This window comes from Tyto alba, unplaced genomic scaffold (genome assembly GCF_018691265.1).
Source record: "Tyto alba isolate M040663 unplaced genomic scaffold, T.alba_DEE_v4.0 Super-Scaffold_1, whole genome shotgun sequence".
NCBI lineage: Eukaryota > Metazoa > Chordata > Aves > Strigiformes > Tytonidae > Tyto > Tyto alba.
In genome coordinates this window covers 10,526,184-10,544,273 of record NW_024881261.1, presented here as the reverse complement: position 1 = coordinate 10,544,273, position 18,090 = coordinate 10,526,184, and the positions used below count along the sequence as shown (strand labels likewise).

Genomic DNA, 18,090 nt, shown 5'->3' with positions numbered 1-18,090 from the left:
CCGGGGATGCTTTTCTCGTTAGCAGTGTGCTGCTGGCACGTGCCTGCTGTTCTCTCTGGGCAGCATGCAAGGTGCGGCTGTGGGGCAGAAGGGGTGATGGGGGGGGCTGCTGATTTTAGGGAGCAATCCGGTACTGCCAGAAAATGCAGCGACGGAGAAACAACCCCATTTCTGGGGTCGTGAACCCAGGTAGACGCAGCGTGTGGATTTTGCTGCACCGCTTCCTCGTGTCACTGCTCTGCTAGGATGCTTTCTTTGCTGGCTTTTCCTTTCTTTTTCCCTTCGCTCTCTCTTTTGGCCAGGATTTTAACATATATCACAGGCTGGTAGGCTAAGAGCCTGGGACTTCCCCTCACCACACTCAAAGTCTTTGATCTTTTGCTTTGGAGGTAACATCAAAAGAATGGCTGAGAAAGACAGCCAGCGCTGTGAAGTTCAACGTTCAAGTTAATAGCTTGACTGAAGGTTGTGCTGCATTGCTGGAGCCGGAGTAAACAGAGGCGAGTGCACGCATTTCCCTGGAAATGGACCCGAGTGCTGCAGAAGGGCTTCATTTGCATTCACAATTAATCTAGGCCCTACCAGAGGGCAGGCTTGTAGTTTTATTTTGCTACCTTTTTTTTTTTTTTTTTTCTTTCTGCTGCCTGCAAAGGAGAAAGAAGCGGGATGGTTGGTGCAGGGAGCTGCTTTACTCGGTGGTCCCGACAGCTGGTGGTGGCCATGTATGCACCCTTGCAGCCCTGTCCTGCAGCTTGCCTGTGCTTTGTCATTTCTGGGTTTTCTCCATTTTTGACATGATTAAGCTAAAGTCCGTTAGCGAACAATTATCTTCCCCCTTCTTTTGATAATAAATAAATAGATCTCTAACCACTCCCTGCCCAAGCGTATGGATAGTATGGACTTCTCCATGACAGATAGTTGTTTTAAATTCCCTTCCCATTTCTGTTTGAAATGCTTGTGATGTGTGTGGGCAAATGGCTGCTCCATCCATTTTTCCATTGCCATCTTCAGCTATTTTGATGGCCTCTATTCTCCGTGTGTGTGTGGGGTTGCTTTGATTATTTTTTTTTTTTTTTTTGCCTTTGCTTTCCCCTTTAATATACTGCAAATAACATGGAAGGTGGGGAATTTTGTGTGATTTTTTGCATGATGGTGCACAGGCAGGACCTTTTCTACATGGTCTGGGGTATGAGATGGAAGCTACTGGATAATGCAGGATACTCAAAGTCATTAATAATTTTGTATTGGTGGTAATATTGGAATCAAGGGTTTCTGAGAGGCAAGGCGCTGAGGACTCCAGTAGCTTCATCAAGGTGCTTGACACTTGTGTATGAGTTGGCCTGGCGTATTGTATTTACAAGTTTAAAGCATCATTATGAGGGACTGGTAGGATATGGGTTTATCTGCAGTGTGATTTGGTGTGTATGTACGTGGAATGACTGATGTGTTTAAATTCTATAGTGAAGTAAAACCAAATGACTCCCATTTGTTTTCAGACACATCTGTATGAGAGGTATGCACCAAGGACAGTCCCCAGAGAGAGATGTATTCTTCTTAATCCTGAAACAAAATAGGAGACTCAGATCAGGAGAAAAGTTAATGGCCTTAATAAACTCAGCAAGAAGGTTTAAAATTACTCGGAGAGTGAAAGCACTTCGTCCAATACAATTTGGGCTTTTATAAATTTACGTAGGAAAAAGTATTAGTCGCTGTATTTTTGCAAATTTTGTATCTTTTGAGCGAAGCTTCAATGTAGGTCTTAAATCACTCACCGGTTCAAGAGATGGGATTCACAGAGGAGCAAAGCCAGTCAGGCACCCGAGTCTTTACGTCTTCTTGGAAAAATCCTGACCTGAATACTTCGCCCTGTTGAGTGAATTAACTGCTCTGAAGTGTGTGGGAGTTCAGGACATTCGTGCCCTCTCGAGGAAATGTGGAATGCTCCGGCGGGTAATGACCCCACTGGATGAGACCACAGGGCTCTTTCTACAGGGACAGTGAGGCGTGATAATTTTTGAGCCAATTGTCGTTCAGAAGTGATGGCAAAACATCCAGCTTCACAGAATGACAGCCTGAAGCATGTCTTGCAGGAGCTGCCTGCCTTTTTCTGGACCGATGGAGGAGGTGGTAAAAGATTGCACTGAGGTCCTGCATTCTTCCTTTGCTGTTCTCTTCCTGCTTGGTGGATAAATAATTATTTCTCCTTTTTTTTTTTTTTAACAGAATGCAACTATTTATTCTCATTAAATCAGTACACAGTCAAAGGAATTTTTCTACAATACTTGGGCTATGCTGATAGCTGTCACTGGAAACCTTCCCCAGGAGAGATCACTGGGGAAGCTGGAAGGGCAAGGCAGTTTGAGTTCCCCCTGCCCTTGAGGTAACAAACCATATGTTGCAAATCCCGGTGTTGCTTTTGGGGGAGCAGGAGGAAAAGAGTAATAATTTTCAGTAGATTAGCAGCTATTGTATCACTGCACCTTGCTTAAAAAGCCTGATGTTACATGTGAGAGGTAAGCTCCTTAGTGGGAGTAGGGTGCACTGTAATGACCTTTCGTGTGCAGGTCTCTTGAGATGAAGGGTCCCTCCCGAGGTTACCAGTTTAGCTGTGTGGCACGCAGAAACACTGTCTTCAACTTACTGCCCTGTGCAAATGCTCATCAGTCTATTCATGCTCTCAAAAATATGTTTAGGAACCTGTTTTTTTTTCTTCTGATTCCACCTAGAACAAATTTGACTTGGAAATAGAACAGAAATGCTGTGTCGTGATTTTTAAAATAAATAAATAAGCTATTGCTATGAAAGGGAGCTCATTGATCCTTACTTGCTTCATTTATGATTACCCTTGTATGCAGTCATCCTACCTCATCTTTAAAAAACAAAAACGCCTCTCAAAACCCCACCAGACAGCTAACACGGTTTGATGTGTCCCTCCCCGCCCCAGTCTTTTCAACCTCGAGAACTTATAAAATATAAGTGTCCACAATAAGATTATAAAATGTTGTAAGATTGGAGCCTTTGCTTTCCCGGCTGTTCAGTAAATAGTCGGTGTCTCTTGGATGTGCCCTGAGGCTCTGAAACCTGAGGCCTGCCCACATCTTGAGTTCTACTTTCCTCCTTGCAAAGTGCCTCTGGCTAGTGGAGCTGTCGATGCAGCCCCTTCCACCCCCCCTGCCCTACTAAGAAAAAGCCTTTTTTTTCTCTCTCTCTCTTTTTTTTTTTTTTTTTTTTTTTTTTTAATGACAGCTGTAACAAACATCGAATAGCTACTGTTTTGGTGGTTTTTTTTTCCCCTTCCTTGCCAGTCTCAGGTAAGGCTAAAACCTAAAACATTCATTTGACACTGGGGGGTCCAGGGCACTTAGCGCAGGCGTGTGAAAGCTCCGGTGCCGCCTGTTTGTCCGTGGCTCTCCCAGTGGGTCCGTTGGGGGCCGGCGTGTGCCCCCCCCATCCTTAACCCGAGTCTCTGCAGGGACCACCCTGTTCCCCCGGGGTCCGTGCCGCTGGCCCAGTGCCTGGGTTGGGCCCCCTCGGCTTTCGGAGAGCATCCCGTAGGTGAGCGCTCTTTTACAGGCATGGCTCCTGGGTGGTCCAGGGCTGGGCTGTCATCCCCCGCAGCCTTTCCCGGGGGATTCCTGCCCTTTTCCTCCTGCACGGGCTTGTCGCACCCCCAGCGCTCGCCCTCCTGCGAAGGCAAAGCGGGAGCTGGTGCCGAACTCCCAGGATTTAGTTGCGAATCGGCCGCCGTGTGCCGGCCTCGGGAGGGTGAACCGCTGCGCATCCCCGTTTTGTCTTTTCCTCGGGAGTGCAGAGCTTTGCAGGCATTTCTCAGCCGAGGGGGGCTGAGGGGGGTCCCCTCTCCTGGGCAGCCCTGGCCCCGCACCCCTCCCTCCCCATGGCTAAGCAGGGATGTGCCCGATCCTGGGGGGGGGTGTGTGTGTGCAAGGCATTTGCTAATTGTATCAGAATGGTGGAGTTGAAGCTGTTCTGCATTTAACTCTGTGGATTTAACATCCTCGGAGGAGATTTCACTCCCATTACAAAGACAAATATGTCTTTCTGCTCTGCTCTCTGGCTCTTAAGAGGGGAAGTTGTTTTTCTACTACCTGCTAAGTTCCTTTAGTTATATATATATATATATATATATATATATATATATATATATATATGTGTGTGTGTGTGTGTATATATATATGTATTTTGCATATTCATATCAAGAGAGAGGGAAAGTAATATACATGAACAGGCTTAAAAAACACTCAGTGTTCCCAAACCATGGTCCTTTAAATAAATAAATATAAAAGTTGCCTTGCGGGCCAGCCAATTCAAAATGCCTGCACTATATTTAGCAGCAGGAACAACATTTTTGGCTGTTTGCAGATTTATACGCTCAGGGCTGCTCTGATGACTCCTTTGTTTTAACTTCGGGGCTGTGGCGTGAAAGTGTGACAAATGCAAATCTGGGGAGCGCGGGCGTGTTGTGTCTGCGGGAGCGCGGGCTCGGCTCCCTGCGGCCATGAGTTAGGTGTTCACTGCTGGATTGCTGCAGAAAAGCAGCTCTCACCTCTCCAAAACAAACCTTTTCCACAACCACAAGAATTTGGCGCATGAGGCAGAGTCCCTCCAGGACATAAGCTATTGCAGAGCTGCTGATACCATTCGCCCTGGGACAGAGGCCCTCTCCCAGCCAGCATTTCTACATGGAATTTTTTTAAATTACGATTTTTTTTCTCCTCTCTCTTTCCCCCACCCTTGGAGAGGAAAAATGCAAGCTCATGCATGTTGCGTTTTTCCCTATCCGGAAGAAAATCTGCTTTTTCGTTTTCCTGTAGATATATGGAGCAGCGTATGATTTTTATTTGCTGTTTTAAAAAGTGGGTTTTCCTTTTTTTTTTTTTTTTTCCTCCAATTTATTAAAACTAAAAGGATTATTTTGTGTTAATTCATTGTGCTGTTTGACTTTTGTTTCTAGTCACTTTAACTCGGGGAGTGGATAGGCCAGTATAATTGTTTTGACTTGAGAAAATTTATCTCAAAATAAACAAAAAAAGAGCATTAATAACATCAATCAGTATAGTTTGTGCATCTTTGTCCCTAAAATGTGTCAATTCAACAGAAGTCGCTTTAATGCATGATGTACTCTTACTTTTCAAAATGCCTTTCAAATGCCACATTGTTATTTGAATTTTACAGGAATTTAACTGCTTTTCATTGGTGTGCCTTTTTAATCAGGAAAAATAATTCACAGTCGTCTCAATTCTGGACTGTGTTTGCTTTCACGTATTGTGTATCTGCATCTCCTTTAAGAAAAAAAACAATATTTGTTCTTGAGGAAGAGTTTGTGTGGCTGATGATTCAACTAAGAATATTTTTAAAATACTTCATTTAAATACCATAAATGCATATTGCATTGTTTTGGTGGTGCTGGAGGAAACCAGAAAATAAATACATGGGATGGCTGCCCAGGAACAAGAGGTGACAGCACAGATTTAGTGAATACTTCATTTGTTTGGTTTTGCTTTCATCCCAAATGATTCACTTAGTCCTCTGCCTAAATATAATTCTTCCTACTTAACCAGGAGTCAGCTTTGCCTCTGGCCAGACGGGGTGTCTTTTCCATGGGTATCTAAAGGCAAGCCTTCATCTTTTCCTCTCCTGATGAACAATTGAGACATCCAGCTTGCTTTTGGAAGGAGCATGGGTGCGAGTGGTCTTGCTGGCCGAAGAGACTAACGCCATTGGAGAAGCAAATAGGAGGATTATTGATAGGGGAAACAACTGGTGCTGAATCCTGGGAGGGAATGTTTCTTTCCCGGCTCTCTAGGAGGGATTTGGAAAGAGCTGTAATCCTGGGTTAGGAGTAATTTGTTACAGCAAGATGATACTTGAGTGGCAGGAGGATTCTGGCGGAGGCAGCGAGAGGGTTTTATTCGGAGGAGTAGCTGGTCTCGCAGAAGGTCAGTCTGACACAAATCCTACCCCAGCCCACAAGTTTTGTTTCTCAGCCAGTGCAATTAGCTGAGGGGACTCTCGACCTCTTTTACATCTTTCAAAGACATCTCCATGCATCTGAGCTAAAAGATTACAGCGAGGAATGTGGACCAGGATGTGATGCAGTGGAAAATTTGTTTAGTTTTTTTTTGTTTTGTTTTTCCAAAGGCAGGCTTTCTGAAAAATAAAATATCCTCAAGAGCAACCTTCCCAGCTTCTCCTTGGAGGTCAGAATATTGCTGGTTTCAGTGTTATCTCTGGGACTTTTTCCTGAGGTTGCCTTTAGGTTACATTTTTGAGTTAACTTTTTGGGTTTGTTTAAAAAAAAAAAAAAAAAGGTAGACAAAAGTTACCAACCCTGGGGAAAGAGAATTTTGCAAGTTCTTGGTTTTCATGCGGGCCTGAAACCCTTGGAGCCATCTATTCTGCAGTAACCCCTTGTTGCATCGAAGACCCAATCGCACATGGAAACCACAAGGGAGGTGACAGGAAATTCGGTATGAAATTTGCTGGGTTTACTAGAGAGTGGCTCCCGGCAGTTCACCCAGAATTGCTACATCGACAGGAATTTTTGTGGTAGTGATTCGAGTCATGAGTTTCACTTACCCAACAGTGGGAGAAAATATGACTCCTTCAGTAAAACCCCGTTAGCCAATGTTACAATAACAAGCAAACAGCTGAATTCTCCCGGAGCACCTTTATGCTGGGATCCCACTCACCTGTGCCTCTCGGTCAGGGGTACCTCACAGTACTGGAGATGAAAATTTGAATCAAAGAGTGAAAAAAGCCCAAACAAAACAACCAAACACATCAACCCAGATAGTCTGAGAGGCCCCTTCGGTGGGGGATGCACCTCGTGGGGCATCCTCGTGTCTCACCCTTGTCACCTGTCTGCTGGCTTCTGGTAGCTGGAGGTGCCAAGTGCTTTATCAGTCAACTCTCTTGGTTCAGATTTTGTAAACTGAGGTTTCTGAAGTCATGCGGCTCCTCACAGAAAATGCGTGGCAAACCACTTGTAGTATTCAGTGTTGCGGAAGCGGGGCACGGTGCTGCCTTGCTGAGGGCTGCTGCCCCCCGGCTCTTCTCCTCCTCCATCCCTCCACACCATAAGAAAACAAATCAGACGTTTCCCTTTCCCTCTCCCCCAGTAGGAAACACTTAGGAGAGCAGACTGTGCAGCTGTCAATTTCTGATGATAGTAAGAAATGACAAAGGTAGGTAGGACTGATCCAGGGCAGGAGTGCACAAAGGTAGGCCTCTGTCTGTTTTTTTTTGTTTGTTTGTTTGTTTGTTTGTTTTTCTTTGCACACATACATGCAGTGAAAAATGGTACCAATTCAGCAGCCATTTTGCATCCTGGTCACGTAGAGATGACTTTCCTGATGGGTGTTACTACCAGGGTACCAAAGGAGTCTGGTTAATGCTTCCCATGATTAGGAGACATGTAATTCCTGCTTCAGACTCCAAGTGATTGAAGTAAGGGGAAGGTGGGAGTGAGTTTTGGAGAGTCCCTTTTACTCCTTACACCACCGTGCTGTTCTGTGCCACAGATCCACCCAGTGGGGTGAGAAGGGAACAGGACAGAGCAGACTTATCTGCGATGTTAAAGCACGTGGTTGACCGCTGGGCTCTGTTGGTTCAGTTTGGTTGGGTTTTTTTGTTTTGTTTTGTTTTCCTTTAAAACAAAAAGGTTCTTGCAAAGCTTAAAGTTGTAGTACCTCCTTTATAAATGGGGTTATGCTCTTAACAGAGTTGGAAAGTTTTAAGGGAGGCAAGGTTCCCCTGGAGCAGCCCTTCTGTTACAGTGGAGGTAGTTCAGTGCCATGATCTCTGTCTCTAACGTGCTGTCAGATATTTTTACTGTCTGTCTTTAATGGGGAGGAAAGGAGTTATATTTTATAGACCATAAAATGCATTCTTGGACTTCATGCAAACACTAGTTACCAATTGTTCTCTCACTCTCTGGGAGATTGCCAGGAAGAGAAATTAAATGTGGGTCTGTACATCAAATTCTTTGGTGAGTCTTGGAGGCTGGTTTAGCTTTGCTGAGCCTAAACAAGCTGTATCTACAGAAGACTTTGTTGAGATTTCATGACTGGCCCATTCTTTCTCTAATGGAAACTCTATGCTTGAGTGGAACACAACAGGTTGAAGAGAAAATCTGGGGAAAGTAGTTTGAAGATGAAGTAGTTGGGTTTTTGCTGGCTTAAAGTAAGTAGATAAAAAGTTTGTTCTTGTTCCTCGACTGAAATTAAGCTTTTATTTGTGCCTGTCTTTTGGAACAGTACTTTGTAGACATCCAAATAGTACTCAGCCAGCCTGCTGGTTTGTGCAGTGAGGGCTATGGAGGCTTTCAAATTAAATGTAAAAAAAAGTAATGGTACTTTCCCAAGCTCCACCCAGGATCGAGAAACACTGTCTGCAGTTGTTTTGCTGAGATACCATGTGAACTTTAGAAAGTAATGCTGTTCTTCACAGTCACATGAACACTCTTCCTCTTGTAAAGCTAAAAAAATTATTTTTAATTCCTGCGGTAGCTGATTAGCCTTCGCTTAGCTTCTTCATGCTCAGCATCAATATCCTAGAACTCAACTGTTGTCTACCAACCTTGCATTCATTAGAAGCAAAAAACGTGTTTTACTTCAGTAAAACTGATGGCAAGAATGCCTTTCATCCATGTCAGAATGAGCGAATAATTATCTGAATTTGCTTGAACTTTCATAGGCAATAATTTTTAAGGAAGCTTCTGGTTATTCTCTTTAGCTCTCTCCCGTGGCAGCTTCCTCTGTGCCCTTATCACTGTGTGTAGAAAAACAGTGTAAGTAGGGGTGACAGGCAGCAGTAGTAATGGGATATTGCTGTTGCATTGCATCTCATCTGGGATGCAGGAAGAAGAGCTGTGATGGTGTGGAGCCTGATGATTAGGTCAGGAGAAAGCAACTGATCTGGTGCTTATTTCTGTGCCTGGATGTGTTTCTACCTCCAGTCAGTCTGACCACTCACCCAAGAGGGAACTGGAGTTGTTGAGGTGCCTGTGGGGCTCAGACTATTTTTTCATGTCTTGTTCCACCCCGAAACGGGCATCCTGTTTGCCCATCACTGTAGACTGCTTTATGGCTTCAGTGAGGCACTTCCAAACTTGCAGGATTTCTGCTTTCAGGCATCCCTCCTTTGAGACGATCTCGAACTGTTTAATCACTAACACATTTCTGTAACTTTCAGGCTGTGGAGGACTCTGCCTGCTCCTTTTTCATGCCCTAGCAGTGCTTCAGCAATGTGACAAAGGCACAGGCAAAATACTAAAATGGGCAGCTCAAGGCCCGTGTTTCAGGGACTCTTGTGTATTACTGGAAGGGAAGGAGGCAAGGTCACTTGAGTTCTCAATAACGGGGAAATTAAAGACACTAGAAGTGTCTTGTTCAGGAATATATCACAAGGTGGTTTGGCTGATACCAGTGCTGGTGAACAAATGGCTTTTAAAATTGGGAAGAGGACTTAACGGCCTATGTGCATGTGTCTGTGCAGGTACACAACACTTACCAGTTCCATTTTTTGTGCCACTTTTTCCCTATTTATGTATTTTATTTAATAATTTATTTTTGTAGTGGTGCACTAGTTTGAAGGGTAATATTAATTACCCCCAAAAAAAGTGGAGATATGTAATAAATACTTCTGTGTTTTAAAATTTCATGCTTTCATTTCTTGAATGCTGTGAGGAAATCTTTTGTGTGGAAAGGATTGGTGTCATTGAAATGAGACTTGTTGCCCTCATTTTGGTCAGCTCTCCTGTGCCTCATCGTGGTACATTACATATTCTGTAGAAGGGCTGAACATTGTGGGTGGTGTCTATTACTTCTCATACAGAAAATTCCAGGCATCATAGATCTGAAAGAAATAGGAAGCCCTGTTAAAGTTCTGTCAGTTATTTAAAATAAATCCTTCGTATTTTGCTCTCACACCAAACACCTCTAGAGTCAAGGTGTTAACTGAAGACCAAAAATAAGGGGTTGAGGTAATTAAGGGATGGAGCAGGGGTGGAGGGTCTACTTTTAAATCCTTAGAGGCTTTGCCTTCTGACTTAAGTTGGGACACTAGTAGGCTGCAGGCCTTTCTTTGTAGGTAACAAAATGAGTATCCTCTTGCAACTATTTTTCTTGTCCGCAGAGAGCAATTACAGTCTTGTTAAGCTCCATCTTTGTTCCTATTGCCTTCCCTGTAAATCTCAGCCCTCTTCTCACCAGTGCACTCTCTTGTGTTAATACTGGATTATCTCTGGTTAAAATTTTGTCTAGATACCCGCTCCCAGAAGAGTTGCTAACTAAATATTGGAGAAACTCTTGAGCTTCAAAGTTGATGTCCAGGTGTGTACTTCAGTGGGATTCTGTAACACTGGCCAAGGGAGAGACTAACAGCAAAACTAGGATCAGGAATAATCCGCTTGCGTGTGATGTTGAGATCCAGGGAGAAAGTGGGGACTCTGAAGGTAGAGATGTGGTCCCATGGTTAGGGCAGGTATTGGAGGCCCATGGCATCAAGCTGACTCCAGGAGCCCTGCTCCTGGTTGTTTGAGTTCCTGGGAGCTAATAAGCACCAGCTGCAGGAAACCTGAGCTCGAAAGTGGTGTTGGAGCTTTCCCTCCATTTAAAAATACAGCTTTTTTTTTTTTTTTTTTTTGTTAATTGTGTTTATGCATTTATATGCTGTGGGACATCACTGGTAGGGCATTCTAGCAGAGAAAACAATAGTGTGACAAGAGAGCAGCTCCAGGTTGGACACCAGTGCAGGAAACACCTGCGAGCTCTGTGCCATCCCTTGCATCGGGGCCACGCCACTGCGAGACCGGCCCCGGCGTGGGGGGTGGCTACTGGCCGTGAGTAAGAGTTTCCACCAAACTACTCTAGTCTTGGATGTGAATTTTAGCTTCTTGTGACCAACTCTGCTGTGAAATCTTGGGAAAGACGTTCGCTTTCCCCACTGGCGTCCAGGAAGGCAACTGCTTTGTGTGGTATTTGGGAGGGTGGGTGTGCAGGTCTGCTCTCTGTGGGTCTGTGCTTTGCAGGACCTTCTGGTTGCAGATGGGAGGTGTGGATGTGATGCTCACAGGAGTGGAAGGTAGGGTGGATTTTTTTTTGGTTCTCCTTCTACAGGAAAAAATCTGTGCCATTCAAATCATTTGCCTTTTCCCTTGTGCTGACAATTTAACAGCCTTTTTAAAAGCTTTGGTTTCTCTCAAGTATGCTCACCCCATACGTGTTTTAATTTTTGTGCGGAGGCCTGGAGCTTAACAATTATTTTGCTTAAGCTCTCTGAGACTTGCCATAAAATTTTTTTCCTTTCTTTTTTTTTTTTTTTTTTTTTTTTTAAAACACACATGCTAATGATCCCCATCAGGTCATATTGTTAAACAGGGAATAAAATACTTATGCCAAGATGACATTATTTAAAAAAATGTTAAAAGCAGGCCAGCAGAGCCCATTTCAACAGTTTTGCTCTGAAATAATTTGCACAGATTTGTTAGAGTTAATTTGTTGAAAAGTTCAATGTTTGTACAGGCAAGTCCTAATTTCCACACTGAGACAGAAGCAGGAGAGGAGTGAGCGTGTGTCCAGTGTTTGCAGGAGCAGGATCATGGGAACTTCCCTCCCTCCTACCCTTCCCCCCCCAGTGCAGGAATGTAAAAGCAGTGTCAGAAGGCTGGGAAAGTCGGCTTGAGATTTTTGTGGACTCCTTGCAAATCAGAGGAACCGTCTGGCTCAAATCTGCATTTAGGGCCGAGAGAAGAGGATTTCCTGCTATTTAGTTGCTTGAGGAAGGAAAGGATTTACCTCTCTGCTGTAACAGGACTTAATTTTTCTCCTCTTTAATAAGAATATCGCAGTGTAGGGCAGCAGTAGTAAACCTGCGAAAGCAATCACGCCGCTCCCCCCCCCTCTTCTGTCGCCCTCCCCACGCCGTGATGCGGCTCCCCCCCTGCCCAAGCACCCTCCAGCCCCGGCGATGGCCTGGCGTCTCCCTCCATCGCGGGGCAGAGCTGTGGAGGGGGCGGCTGCTGCGACGTCGCTCCCTCGGCCGGCCGCCTCGCTCGGCTCGCCATCTGGATCCAGTTAGCTCTCTCGGCAGTAGGGCTGAGTCTCATTTCCTCCAACCAGTAATGTTATATAGGCAGTGATCCTGTTCTGCCCTAACATAATTGAAAATTATGTGTATTGTAGACTCGCAGCGCTGAAATGTAGACTCGTAAAAATCTGTGGCTCAGGTAGCCTGTGGAGATTGAATTTGGCACACAATGAAGCTTTTATGTAAAGTAAGAATTATAAGCCACCACATCAATATTGTGTTACAGGCATGACAATTCTTGGATGAGGAGGCCTTGAGTCAGGCTCGTCACCTTAAACAATGCTAATATTTCATACTTTATCAACAGGGCTGGTGTTTTGAAGCCAGCAAATTGGACTTACTTTCTTTTGCAACTGTCCCGCCGTTGAAGCTGTGGGTTCGTTAGCTTGATGCAGGCATTGGCTGTGGGCTCTGGCCCTCTCTGTTTATCTGACAGACAGAACATCTCGCCCTTGGCAGGGCTGGGATGCTGCTCTGGATCTTGGCCACTTGGTAGTGCTTGTGGAAGTTGCTTTATTGACCCTTGTGCGTTACTGCTTTCTGTGGGGAGCATTTATTTTATTTTATTTTTTCCCCCACTGGTGGAAATGGAAGCTGTTCCGTGTGTGTCCTTGTGTGCAAAACTGAGCCCTCTGGGTTTGGACTATTTGTGCTGGGTCCCATGTGCATGTCCAAGAGGAGAAGCAGCTTTGGCTGCATTTTAGCCTTTGCGCTGTAAGAGTTCTTGGATTCTCTTTGGCAGGGGTGGGTAAGAGAAGGATTTTATTGAGAATCCAAACTAAGGGTTTTAAAAGCAGAAAAGCAAAGTATCAGTAAGATCTTCTGAAACTTTCATCTTGCAGTTAGGCTGGTCAGCCTGGTGTGGGAGCACCCATGCTGAAAGTACGGGCTCTTGTGAGATCGAGGTGGAGCAGGAGCAACCATACCTTCTTGCTCTGTTTCTTCTAAGGGAATTTACTGCTGGCAAAAAAAACCAGTAGAACTGACAGTCCTGAAGGCTTTGTAATCCCTGCAATAATTACTGACTGAACGGGGTCTGATGTGAGCTTGCTCATGCAGCTGTGTCACTGCCTCAGTCTGCCCTTGGGGCAGTCTCAGAGAAGTCCACGTGTTTCTTGGCCTATGTCTTAGGACAGCCGCTGACCTGAGCTCCTTGATGGGTTGTCATGGTTATAGGAATATTCCAGGCTTGCTTGTGACCACAGAGTGGTCATGGAAAACTGAGGGCAGTTGGTTTATTTTGGTGGGTAGTGGCTTAGTGGCCATTTCCTGAAATGCCACCGGTTGAACTGGCAGGTTCTTGTAAGTGCTTCAGCTGTGGTAGCAGTAATGTCTCACTCTCCAAAATGGTTGTGGAGTTTGAAACAGAATTATGTACCATGAGGCACACATCCTGTGAGGACGTTTTCCTTGGAAGAAGGGAAAAATACTTCGTTAGCTGGCTTGAAAACCTGAGGAAGCTGGTAGTAGCTGTGACCCATCAGGACGCTTTCTGCAAATTCATATGCCCCTTTATGTGGTGGTGTTACAATCACTGTCTAAGAGAACTGACGGACTTCTAAAAATGTAGCAGTTGAGTTGTTTAATAGTGCCATCTGCAAATCTGAAAGGTATCAGATTTCCCCTCGAGTTAAGAAGCTCTCAGTCAGCTTAGGTTTTGAGTCCCATTTTCTGTGCACTTTGGTTGCACTTTTAAGCACTTTTTTGAAACCACAAAGGGTTAGAAAGTGACTTTAACATCATCGCAACTTTAAAATTTATGTTGTGGTCACCTATATTGAAGAATAGGGATTTGATACAGGCGATCAAATGTCTGGAGGCTTACAATCGAGTTGTAAGAGTTAGAAATGTTGCTTACGGCAGACTAGTTCTGTTTTGTTTGGGTTTTATTTCTTGTTTTTAAGAAGTGCTGAAATGTTCTGGTCCACATTGTACAAATCCCAAATGTGAAGATGAATAAAAACAAGACTTCTTGGAACTTGAGGAACTCGTATGGGGCACAAATCCAGAGTATGGGATTGTTTATTTGCATTCCAGTAGCTCAGAAATCTCGGGCCCTCCAAGTGATGGAAATTGGTAATGCATCTTCCTGCTGACTCCTGCTTTTGGTCACCTCGGTGCCCAGGGTCTTGCAGCAAACAGACCTTGCATGCTAGCAAATGTTTTGCATACGTGAGCAAATGTGATAGTGATGTGCTGAAAGCATGGAACCAGATCTCCTTCCTTCCTTCATGGAGATTCAGATACGGCTTCCGTTGTTCGCCTGGGGTGGCGGGGGTTGTTTGTGTGTGGTTCTCATTCAAGATTACTCTCAAAAAAACCCCAAAACAAAACAAAAACAAAAACCAGCAAAACAAAAAGAAGGAATGGGTAAACATAACTGTTTCTCTAGATACTTTCTAGGAATAGCTCTGTTAGGTCAACCAGAGTCTGGTGCTAAATAGGATCTTCTGCAGTGGCCTGATCTACGTGTACAGCTACTTTTCTTAGTTCTGGGAGGGGGCTGAAGGTATGTGGCAGTATACATTTCTTCCAGCACGATACAGGGCTTATAGAGATCACATAATAACCAGAATGCCTAATTGGCACAGTGCAGCACCATGCAGAGAGGAAAGCTTGGGCTGAAATTATATTTAGATGTATTGCGTAGAAGTCTATTTGGACTAACAGATTTCTCTGTGGGGCTGCTCTTGGTCAGAATCGAGCACTTCTGATGCAGCAATCTGTGTGCCACCTCGAGACTTCACCTGTTTGGTGGAAGCGTGGAGCTCCACTGTGCGATCCAGCTGGGGTGCAGTGGCTTCTCCAGTGAGTTTGGTGAGAGGACACGTGTGCCCAAGAGCAGAAGTTTTAGTCGATATTTGATGCTGGTTAAATCCGCGGGGACGTTCTGCTCCTCCTTGAAGTGTACTTAAGCTTTTTTTTTTTTTCCTTGCTTTTGAATCAGCACCCGCTGATGCTGCAGACTCGCTGCCTGAGTATATTCAGCCGGTCTGACGATGACAGTGACAGAAAGAAGTTGTGGCTATCCCCGAGTGCCTGGCCAGCACAGCTGGGCCTCAGTGCACCAGGCTGTACTCTGTCTTGGACATCGTCAGCCAGAGAGCTTATTAAGTTTGGCCTTGTAATTGAATAAGCTACACTGTGCAAATCCCTTAAGGGTTGTCTGACAAGATGAGCAAGAAGAAAATAATCTATGCTGACTTTCAGAACTGGTGAAAAGTAGAGAAAATAGGTGCTAAGACCCAGCAGTGCTGGGACTTTTTGGGGTAGACCTTTGCCTTTAGGGCTCCTACAGTGCTGAGAAGCTGGAGGAGTTTACATGGTGCATTTGTTGAAAGAAGGCTGACAGATGACCCATTAAATAATGAGATCATGTTCTTAGACTACAATATGTGTTTTCCCTCTCCTGAGACTGATAATCCACCTTCCCGTCCCTTGTCCTATCCTGTCCATGGTTTTGATATTTTTGTTTCTGTGTGGGTTTTATTCTTCTAGATTTGCTACAATTAGTAAAATCAATGTAATACTGTCTTTACAGTCTGCTTTGTTTTCTTATTCGTGAACTGCAATGTAGTGGTATGAAATTGTTAGTGTTCTGCACAGATTTTGTCTCCACAAACATGCAAAGTCGTCTTAATTTTTGTTTCAGTTCCTTGCATAAGTTTTAATTTATATCCTTTTACCCATGTTACCTAAGATTTGTTATTTTTTTTGCCTTTCTTTTGTGAACTCATTTTTCTTTCCCCATTTTTGTTTCCTTCGTCCAGTATCTGCAGATGAAATGGCCACTGCTTGATGTTCAGGCAGGGAGCCTTCAGAGTAGACAAGCCCTCAAGGATGCTAGGTCTCCATCTCCAGCACACATTGTTGTAAGTAAACGCAGAAAGATGTTCTTCCTTTGTTTAAAAAAAAAAAAAAAAAGACAGTTGACATGAATGGCATTGGTTGTCATCAGTTTTCTTTTACGCAAACCAAAAGAAAAATATTTCAAAACAAACAAAAACCCTAACATGCCCATGGTAAAAGGAGGGAATACATTTGCTATTGCTGGGCTGTTTATGAAATTATCTTTCATGTGCCTCGTAGGAGAGCAGAGAGTTGAAAATGCTCTAAATTTACACACTGCAGAATTACTTAGTGGCAGTGAAGTCCAATCAGCCTGGTTTACAGCTCTGACTATGTTGAACTGAGGAGAATGAAGAGACACTCTTGGAAATCATTAAAAAAAATAAAACCCAAGATTGTTCTACTGCCTTTACTAAAAAAATCTTTTCTAATTGCAAAATCTTGAACATTTGAGAGTTGGTCAGCATTTTACCTGAGTGAAGGCTCATCAGAGCACATGTCCCTTTGGGTTGTGATGACTTCTCATTTAGTGTAAAAAGTGTTATCAGGTGTTTACTAACTACCTGTGAAATATAAAACTCTCTATGTAATGAGTAGCATTGCTAAAAAAAAGCCTTATTTATTAACTTCTCACTTAGTTTTTCAGTTCTTGGTTAAATTTTCTTTCTTCTATTTTAAAAGCAATGTTGACTTTGAAATGTTCAATATGAATTTGCATGAGATGGGCTTGGGGTCTTATTTTACTTGCTAAAATAGCATCCATAGATGTCTAAAAGGAAACTGTTTATATGGTGTTATGCAAGAGGGATGATATGCATTGGCCCATCCTCACCCATCGCCAGTTTCAGTGCCATCTATTGTTAAGGAGCATTTTAGCTCTGAGTGTTCATCTGGGAAATTTACCTCTGGAGAAGATGGCATGTAGTGGGTTAGAATATTTCTTCTGAAATAGTTTATCATCAAGTTTTAATTTTTTTTTTTTAACTTTCTTATAACCATTGGATGATTAGGTGAATCCAAGGAAAAGAAACAGTGCTTGTTCTTTATCTTTTGCTACATTGTGTAAAGCTGATGTAGCCGGTAGATCACCCAAGGCACACATTTGTTTTAGAGATCTCAAATCACACTAATCATTTTTGAGGAGCTTCTTTTTCCATTGTTGTCTCTAACTTGGGAAGTGCCAGCCCTTTGCTATGAGTGTCTTAGTTAATTATTTAAAAAGAAATATATTTTAGAGTCCACAGCTTCTAAACCATCCCTCAGTGCGGCAGAGAGTGATGGGAACAAGACTGGTATTTGCCTAGTTCCTATCTAGCGCTGGTTGCTTTACTTTTTCAGAATGATTTTGCTTTTCCTTCCCGTCCACTTGGGCTGTCACTGAAGGAAGAGATCAGAGAAGAGATGTTTGGCTGGTTGTTTAGAAATCTGCAGCCATCAAAACCTGCCATCGTCTTATTCTTAATAAGAAATTAATCAAAGTAACTTCCTTATTTTAATTTTTTTTTTTTTTTTTTTTTTTTTTTACTGCTGTGCTGGAGTTGCGGCACAGGGGACAGGAGCGTTCCCAGGGCGCTGGGGCGAGTTGGTGTCAGGCTTGCCGGAGGCGATGGCAAGGGAGCGGGAGGTTTCTCCTGGCTGGTTGCAGCCTGGGAGGGCAGGCTGAGTTTGGGGGGTAGCTTGGCTGTGGATCACCCATACTTCCCAGGGGTGAGCATCCCCCATCCCCGAAGCCTCCCACCATGCAGGAGAGCAGGCGCTTGCCTTTAAATGCCAAAGTAACTCCTTGTGCCGGGGTGCTGGTTGGGGTCTCGGCTCCCCCAGCCCTCTCCAACCTCTTCACCCAGGTATGGGTGAGGTGGAAACCAGTGGACAACACAAATACATGAAAAAAAGGGTTCAAAAATCACAATCATTTTGGAAAATAAAGAGAAACCTGTTTCCAGGGAGGCTGAGGTTGATCTGCCTTGTATTTTGACCATTTATGGGGTTCTTATGGGTCTCTTTAAAAGCTGTTTCACTCTGCTATTCAATAAAAAGCATATTTACCATAGCAACCACTTAGGCTGTGAGGAACATATACTACCTCCGAGATGGAGGCCACCTTCCAAAAGAGCCACAGCTGGCATTTGTAAT

The 18,090-nt window shown here is 44.0% G+C and overlaps 1 protein-coding gene across 24 annotated transcripts in view; it reads left to right on the top strand.

Moving 5' to 3' along the window:
* Positions 1 to 18,090, top strand: part of TCF7L2 (transcription factor 7 like 2) — a 181,034-nt gene that overhangs the window by 47,599 nt on the left and 115,345 nt on the right. For 21 of the 24 annotated variants that reach the window (XM_042787315.1, XM_042787302.1, XM_042787445.1 and 18 more), the window contains exon 4: positions 15,879 to 15,980. The exons of the other annotated variants lie outside the window; for them this stretch is intronic. In XM_042787315.1, coding sequence (XP_042643249.1) covers positions 15,879 to 15,980 — 102 coding nt within the window. The remainder of the gene's footprint in view (positions 1 to 15,878; positions 15,981 to 18,090) is intronic. 24 annotated transcript variants of the gene reach the window in all.